The sequence below is a fragment of the Podarcis tiliguerta genome, assembly GCF_965153285.1.
Source record: "Podarcis tiliguerta genome assembly, chromosome: 10".
In the NCBI taxonomy this organism is placed as follows: Eukaryota; Metazoa; Chordata; class Lepidosauria; order Squamata; family Lacertidae; genus Podarcis; species Podarcis tiliguerta.
In genome coordinates, this window is record NC_139543.1 from 39,189,572 (window position 1) to 39,198,609 (window position 9,038).

The window sequence follows — 9,038 nt, forward strand, 5'->3', positions numbered from 1 at the left end:
AGGCCAAGACTTTATCCACTGAACAACATCTCCTTTATACAATGTAGAAGGAAAGTCTGGTGGCTTTGGCTTTTAGGTTCCAGCGCCAGCCTTGCCATTAGGCAGAATGAGGCAGCTGGTTTGGGGTGTCACAAAAGGGCAGCATATTCCTAAGTATTTATTACTGTGTTTTTACTGCCAGGGAGGAGAGAACAAATAGTACTTGTGGGATTTTATACCTAATGTGCCATAATAATTTGGCTTTCCTTTGATATTATGCACCTTAACAAGGGGGGGGGGGTTGTCTCCATTTGCTTCCTTGCTCAGGCAGCAGAATGTCTAGTGCCGGCCCTGTCGGGTGCCATGGTTTTTAAAAAAATATTCTTTTTGTTAAACTGGTAACTTCAAATACAATAGTATTTCCATTGATTGTGCTAAAAATACCCAGGTATGATGCTGATTTAAGGCCTTTGTTGTCTTTGGATATATAAAATAGAAAATAAAATAGCTTAATATTGTCATATCCAAAAATAGGAATGACTTAACCTTACAGTTTATTAGTAATATACTTTTGGAATAGATTGCTTTGTATAATTTTTGTTTAGATTTAATTAGCATTTTCCTTATACAATAGCCTGGCTTAGCATTGTTATTGAACGGGGTGTCATGTTTAAAGGGTTAATAAAAATGGCACAGAGTGAATCCTCTTTGAATCTGGTGGTGTTGTTGTTTTGTTTTGTTTTGTTTTGTTTCTCAGAAAAATTAACTGAGTCCTGCAAGATTGTTTTTTAAAAAATTGCCATTTAAGGCAATAATATGTGTTTTACCATTAGCCAAAGCCTGTGACATGATTTCAGAAAAGTAATTTATTTACATTTTAAAGTGGCAGGTTATTGCTAGAAATAGCATTTTCTTATCAAACTTTTCAGCCTTTTCTCTGTGACATGGTAGACCAATGAAACACTTCATCTAACAACTTAAAAAAACAAGCTGCTAGATCTAGATCAGCTTCTAGAACTAAGGATGCCCTTAGTCCAGGATCCTGTTCCAAACAGCAGCTGATCAGAAACTTCCAGAAAGTTTATGAGCAGGACATGAAGGCAATGTCTGCCTCTACTGTGTGTCCTCAGAAGCTGGTATTCAAGAGTACACTGCCTCTGTACATAGAGGTTCCATTAACTGAGCAGCAAGTTAAATCCTACTGCTTTGGCTGGGAACTCCGCTGAGAACAGGTGTGGAGCCAATGCAGGATTTAACCCCAACTATCAGATGACATCACAAGTGACATCAGCTGATAGGCAGGTGGCCTGGGTTTTGGGGAAATGGCCTCACAGGTTGTGTGACATGATACTTTGGAATACAATGCTGACAATTTTTCACTGTAGTAGTAGTAGTAGTTGTTGTTGTTAGAGAGAAAGAAATGTTTCTTCCTTGGAACTCTTTCTTTAAACCAGTGGTTCCCAACTGGTGGACCCCAGACCTCAGGGCGTCCACATAAGCCACTCAGGGGGTCCCTGGCACCATTCACACAACAAAAACTGCCACTGATATATCAATGTGGTATAATGGTTAGAGGGTTGGACTAGGACCTGGGAAAGCAAGGTTTGAATCCCCACTCAGGCAAGAAGCTCACCGTGACTCTTAGCCTAACCTACCTCACAGGGTTGTTGTGAGGATGAAACGGGAGGAAAGAGAAACATGTACGCCACCTTGAGATCCTTGGCAGATAAAAGTGATCTATAAATGTAATGATTAATAATAATAATTTCCAAAAAGTATGCAGTCTGTGGCTTGGCTTTGGAAAAACAGGGGATCTGCAGTACTGTACTTACTGTAGTTAATTTGGAACCTCTGCTCTAGTCTAGACCATTCAAAATCTGGTAAATCTCCATCAGGTCCCCTCTCAATAGTCTCATTTCTTAACTAAAAAGCCCTAAGCACTTTAGCTTTGCCTTGTTAGGAAAAGCCACAATCTCCATGCTACTTAAATTGCTCTTCTCTTTTCCAGTTTTAATGATATATTTTTTTCATTAGAGGACCTGAACTGCCCTTCCAAACGTAGCTATACTACAGATTAGAGGTGACAGACGTGTAGTTTCCCAGAAATTGTTGGATTCCAATTCCCATCAAATATTGGATTCTGCTCTAGTATGCCTTTCATCCAATTTGGAGAGGTATTTCTGGAGTTCTTTTCAGCATGCTTGGCTATTACCATCCAGAATAAACTGATGTCCCCCACAAACTTGGCTACCACATGGCATACCTCTGATCCCAGATAATAAATTAAAATGCCACGGGTCCAAATATAGATTCTTGCAGTACTCCACTACTTTCTTTTTTCCATTTGAAAACAGTTAAGTTTATTAACTCCATTTCCTTTCCTTTACCCAGTTACCGACACATAAAAGGACCTGCCCTTTTAAAAAGAACTCCATAAAAGGACTCTTGTCCTCTCCTATGGGAGCGTGAAGTTTACTTAGGAACCTTTAGTGCTGGGTAAAAAGTGAGTGCATGACATCATCAAAAGCCTTTCCAAAGTGAAGGCAAAGTTATCTCTTCTTTTTTACTTTATTATTTGGCTGTATGAGATCTCTCAGATTTGACTTGATGATGTCGTCAAATCTGACTGACTGGAAAAAATGGCACCACATTGCTTTGGGGATTCTTGAGGGGCAAGGGGCAATGGCACTGCTCAAAAGTGAAAGAAGGGCAAGGAAGGGTGTTTCCTGAAACTTATTCACATATGCTAGCCAGAATGATTAATTTCCCACAAATATGAGGCTAAAGGTAAAGGTAAAGGACCCCTTACAGTTAAGTCCAGTCACGAACGACTCTGGGGTTGCGGCGCTCATTTCGCTTTACTGGCCAAGGGAACCGACGTTTGTCCGCAGACAGTGTTTCCGGGTCATGTGGCCAGCACGATTAAGCCGCTTCTGGCAAAACCAGAGCAGTGCACGGAAACGCCGTTTACCTTCCACTGGAGCAGTACCTATTTATCTACTTGCACTTTGACGTACTTTCGAACTGCTAGGTTAGCAGGAACTGGGACCGAGCAACAGGAGCTCACCCCGTCGCGGGGATTCGAATCGCCAACCTTCTGATCGGCAAGCCCTAATCTCAGTGGTTTAGACCACAGAGCCACCCACGTCCCTAATACGAGGCTACCTGCTGCTTAATTATTAAGCTAGACAATGTAAGCACTTAACCCAACCTTCACTAACCAGATGCCCTCCAGATTTTATAATTCCCATCATCTGAGGCTGGCACAGAGCTGCAGCTCCGAAACACCAGATTTTGGTGAAGGCTGCCTTAACAAAATAACTAAATAATCTGCCTTTAATCAGGTGTCAGCCTGTGCATATAAGGATTATCCACATGTAACCACAACAGGAAAATGGATGGTTGATCCACTTCAGCTTCCATCTATGCCAACTGTGGGAACACCACTAAATTTCATAAAACTTTGGTTAGTCTCCCCCTCCCCAAAAGAAGTGCTACCGTGCCACCATTCTCTGTACAAAAAAATGCCATTGAGGATGAAGATCCCCACCTGCCTGTTACTCATCTTAACAGGTGTTTCTTCACATTTCTGCTTGCCAGTTTTAATGAACATTAAGATACCTTGTGCTTCTCTACTTAAAACTATTATTACGACAAGCTTTACACAAAACGAGCAATGAAAAGTTGTGTTATCTAATAAACTACCTTCCTGCCTGAGATGTTATGCCAGTGAAATAATTCATGGCCATGCAGCCAACAACAGATGCAGGCAGAACTGCCACACACCAACAATCCCTAAAGATAGCTCACGGCTGTTTCTCAGCTCTTATTCTTTGGCTCAGCGAAGGCAAGGGCAAGTTGCTTTCAACAATGCAACCCCTGTATCAAGTAGCTGCCGTCAGTGCCTCTTCTGTGTTTAAGTACAATGTAGAAAAGGATTCTTCTTAGCCACCTGAAGTCCTTTATTTAAGCTTTTTAAGAGCCATAAACAATAGCATGTGCTATGAAGTTGACTCAGAGGCTGCAGCTAACCTTACGTTTAAGTACAGGATTCCATGGCAACTAAAAGCACATTCTGTAGTGAGGAGAGGCTTCTGCTGTAGATGGGAAAGTTTCGCTACCCAACAGCTCCAAGCTTACATAGGTATTTACTGGGGAGCAATCTGATTCAATGCCAACAGGATTTACTATCAGGCAAATGCAGAAATGAGGGGGTGGGCAGATGGAAGGCTTTGTTGAACCCCAACACAAAACAATCTCAGGCAACTTTAATCAATCATGTTTCAAGGCAAAAGAGTAGCTACATAAACTTGCGCCCTTCTTACTGACTTCAAAAAGTGCTTATGTTGAATAATCCTAATGCAAATCTCTCAAACTTTCCTCTGACTAGCACCACTGTGACATAGCAGCTGCAAGATTGACACAGGTTTAGTTGTATATCGCTTTAGCCATTTGAAGAAGCTCAGTGGATTTTTTTTCCCCAAACAGAAGTTGCAAAATGGAGCCCACAGTCCTGTAGGTAAGCAAGTGCAGTTGCCACGAATAAAAAGTGTAATGGTGGCATTCAGTCATTTGCGGCTCCATGCTGTGCGTGGGATTGATTACAACAAACATTGTGAACTAGGAGGTCCATAATAAAAGCAGCATGCACAAATCTACATTGCAATGCTATACAATATTACTTAAGATTCTTTTTAAAAACACCTTCAGGTGGTGCTGCAATTCAACTTCTAATTCAGAATCCTCTTCCATAAACCTGAACTCCTCTTAGGTTCCCCCACATTTTTTACTTCATCTTTTACTAGCAGGACCTAGCGTTTATCAATTTTCCACCCAAAACTGACTCCTGGCATCCTGGTGACACACTCATGGCACACTAGTGGATCTCATTCCATGATTCAGGATATTTTTCCTTAGATGGTTTTAAGGAAACTGCTGGGCGCGCATATTAGATCAGAGGCCTTAAGTTTGGACTGAGCAGGCTTGGACTAGATAACCTCCCAGTAAGAGTGGCCAAGGGTAGCTCCGACCTACACGCTTTCAATAGTGATGTAGAAGAGGGAATTTCAGTCCCAGCTTTTACATCCTGCCTACCAGGTCCCATGACATTCTCTAGTTCTGTGAATCACTGCACATGTTAGATTCACATCTGAGTCCTCTTTAATTAGACACAACTGAGAATGATTGTACACAACTGAAAGACAAAGGAGGTTGGCACAATACTGGTCACAGTGATTGCATCAGAGTCATGATGGGAATAACAGGGAACTACATTGACCTGAATAGGTTTCCACACACCTGGGCAATAGCTGTTTTAAGAATCATACCCAAGCACACGAATTCCTTGCAGGGAGTTACCAATTGTTCCCAAAAAAGTTTACAATTACTAGGACTGCCAGGTGTCATCTGAGACATTTCCTTACCTCAAGACATCCAAGCATCACAGATCCTATATTTGTTGAATTTTTCAGCTCTGCGGGGCATATGGCTTCAGGGCACAAAACTCACCTGCAGAGAAGCGTTTTTTCTTTTCTATGCAAAATGCTTCTCTGGACACCCTTAACATCATCATTTTGCTACAAATTTAATATTGGAGAACTATTTTCGAATGAGTTGGTTTATCAGTTGCTGAGTGCAGGCCAGATTGTACTGGGGCAACTGGAAAACAAGCAGTCAGTATCAGCATGCTCAGGCAAAACCTAAGGTCTACGGAAGTACAAAAAATACTTAAGGGAAGTAAAAAGCAAATGCAAAACAATTTAAAAAAAAACAACCACATACCCAGATGCTGAGTGACCAGAAAGTGCTCAGTGTCTGCTGAGGAGGGGAAAACCCAGAAAACCAAAGGAGGTGGAATGGAGTCTGCTGGAGGAAGTGAGGGTGGCTGCTCACTGGAACCCTAAACCCTGCTACAAATGGAGCACTGCAAGTCCTATTTGAATATTACAAATGAGAAAAATCAAGTACAAGGTCTGGAAGTCCCACTTCATGAGTCACAGCAGGAGCTGGCCAAAAAGTACTTCCTCCACTTCCATATAGCATATGAACTGCTTCTGCACAACATTCACGGGGTGCATCCTCTGGTCCACACAACTGCCCATGCCCACGCCTGAAACAGGGCAAGGGAACCACGCACATCCCACAACCCAGGATGCTCTTCTCAAGCAGTGTTATGCACAGGTGGGCAGGGCTCCAGGTCCACTCCATGTATGGGCTGCTGGGCATATTTGGATGTGCTGGAGGTGCGTCCATGAGAGCAACACATGCTACACTACAGCAGACAAGAAACAAAAACGACACTTTGCACTTCAGTGGGAACCTTGCCCATTGGTTTGCCTGAGATTTGGTTTCACGCCCTGAGCAAAAACACAGCCAACATCCAAAATGAGGTGAAGCAGTCAGGTCAGATGGCTCCGAAACAAGACCTTTCGCTAACTGCCTTACCAACAGCCCCCTCACGACAAGAAAGGCACATATTTGAAGATAAGCATCTGCCTAGAGAAAGGTACCACTTGAGGCCGAATTCCTGGACCCCCCCCCCCCGCCCAAGATTCCTCACTGTGAGGAACTGGGAGAGATTTTGGGGAAACTGCGCACTCTAACGGCCAGATCCCGCAAAAACGCCTAGAGCAGCCCCGTCTCGTGCGTGTAATAAATGGTAAAAGGGCGCCGGGTCTCTCTGTCACACAGACACAGCTTTCGTACGACCCACAGAGCCGCGCGCAAGGCTTGGGACACACTGCCCTTTGAAATAAAAAGACACCACTAGCCGGCAAGACACCGGAGAGCCGACGGAAAAGCCCCTTCTGCAATGTACCCTCTCCGGTGTTTCCTCCCTGTCAGGAACGTGTGACAGCCTCCCCATTTTATTTGCCTTGGGGGAACCGCACGGAGCAGGTGGTGGCCCTCCTTCCCTTCCCTGGGTCTCAACCAAACGAGGCTCCCATATGTCGCTGCCCCGAAGCGCGCCAATTCCGAACGCGAAGCCTCGCCGGCGCCGAGAGGGAGGGAGCGAGAGGCGCAGCTGCTGCTGCTGCTGCCCGGGATTCCTCTCAGCCTGGGCGCCCCTTCGCGGCTGTGGAGAGAGGAGCGCCGCATCCATGGCTTACCTTCCTCAGCATGCTGGACAAGCAGCGGCTGGGGCTCCTGGCTCCGGCCGGCTCTTCCTCGCCTTCTTCCTCCCGCTCCCCCCTCGGCCATTCAGCGGCGCCTTTCTTGCTGGGCGATTTCGCCAGCCCGAGGAGCGCACATTTCATGCCCGCCGAGGCAGCGGCTCCGATCCCGGAGCCCTCGCCCGCACATGCGTGTGGCAGCATGCACAGGGTCGCTCCCCCGAGAGCCAGGGCTGCCTCGGCTGCTGCGAGCCCAGCGCCGGCTCCTTTGGCTGGAGCGGGGCGGCGGGGCGCTCGCAAAGCAGCCTCCGGCTCGAGCACGCGGCGCAGCGGCAAGCCAACCAGGCAGCAGGGGTAGCAGCTGCTGCTGCTGCTTCTTGCCGGCCTCAGCAAAGCCAAGGAGGGAAGCAGGCGGGGGGGGGGGGCTACCTCGCGCTCCCGCTCCCTCCGCCGCCGCCTGCCCTGAGCCTCAGCGCGCGAGCTCTTCCGCGCGCTCGGAAAGGCGCACTGAAAGGTGCCCAAAGGACGCTCGCGCGCGCTCCGACGCTGGAGGCTGGAGTGGCCAGGCGCTGCAGGAGCGAGCCGCTTTACAGAACGCGAGGCAGGGGAGGTCCTTAGCAGTGGGGACCACTCAGGGCGCACACGCTCATACCCCCCCCCAAAGAAACCAGTTATTCAGTCATTTCTAACCGGTCAGACTGAGCAGATAAACCTGGCTAGCCCAGAGTCGTCTTCTTGGCCCCGTCTTTCCCACTCCTGCTCTGATGTTTGACGTCCTTTGGCTGGAGCGTTAAATGCACGGCTTGGGGCCCTCCTACCGAGCTTTGCCCCCTCCCCTCATTGGCGTCTCCCCCCCCTTTTTTTAAGTGCAGCCCCCCCCCCCCCCGGAAAGCTCCTGCAAGCGTGCAATGACACGTCTGACAAATTCTGGTCACGCTCTGTGAGCTTTTCCCCCCCAAACTGGAGCGTCGCTTTGGTCGTCAGGAGGGCAAAATAAATGTTGGCCTCGGTGCAGCGGAGGCTAGGCCTTATTTACGTTATTGCATTTATATCCCACCTTTTCCTCCAAAAAAGCTCAAGGGGAATTACATGGTTCTCCTCGTTTAATCCCAACAACCCTGTGGAGTAGGTCAAGATGAGCAGCAGTAATTGGCCTTAGGTCACCCAATGAGCTGGGGGGGGCAGGATTTGAACCCTGGTCTCCCAGGTCCTGATCTTACACTCTAACCACTACACCACGTATGTTGAAGGACTGCCTAGAGCATAGCTGTCAAGCATCCCTTATTTGGAGGGACAGTCCCTTATCCCAGCACCATGTCCCGCTGCTGTCCCTTATTGATGAATGTCCCTTAAATTTCCTGGGTTTCAAAGGAAGCAGCTCCTCTCCCTCCCTCCCTGCCAGCCAGGTGTTCCAAGGGCTACAAGGGAAGGACCGCAAGCGCTTCTTCCATAGATTTGTAGTGGTAGACTAGCATAGATGGTCTGATCTGCGGGTTTACTCCATGCGCTATTTCCCCCCCCCTTCCTCCCGCCCCACCTGATGGAATTGAGAGCTGCAGATGGAGCACGAGAGAAAAGATACAGAACTGCAGCAGCATCTTCATAGCTTGGACTTCGTTTTGCGCAAAAAGTGGTTGCTGCTTGTAGTTATTTAATTGCAGTGTTTCATCGGCTGGTGTCTTGAGCAGCAACTTCTGGAAACGAAGGACTAAAAACTGGCGCTGCTCTCCAAAATTATCTGGTCCCTTTTAACTGGTTGGCTAAAATCCCTTATTTTGGCTGCTGGTCCCTTATTTTCAAGGCTGCTGGACCCTTATTTTCAAATCTGTGTTGACAGCTATGGCCAGAGGGCAATAGATGTAAAAAGTGTCAGTAGTTCTTGGGCTGGCATGGAAATGAGGCTGGTCATCACTGCATCCTTCCTCATCTCCTCCCCACTTATTTTCC

At 46.9% G+C, this 9,038-nt stretch overlaps 1 protein-coding gene across 1 annotated transcript in view; it reads right to left on the bottom strand.

The window, feature by feature from the left end:
* TMCC3 (transmembrane and coiled-coil domain family 3) overlaps positions 1-7,632 on the bottom strand; it is a 94,508-nt gene extending 86,876 nt beyond the window's left edge. The window contains exon 1 of the mRNA XM_083401070.1: positions 7,089-7,632. Within this exon, the coding sequence (XP_083257196.1) occupies positions 7,089-7,295 (207 nt within the window). The 5' untranslated portion in view covers positions 7,296-7,632. The remainder of the gene's footprint in view (positions 1-7,088) is intronic.
* Positions 7,633-9,038: the final 1,406 nt, after the last annotated feature.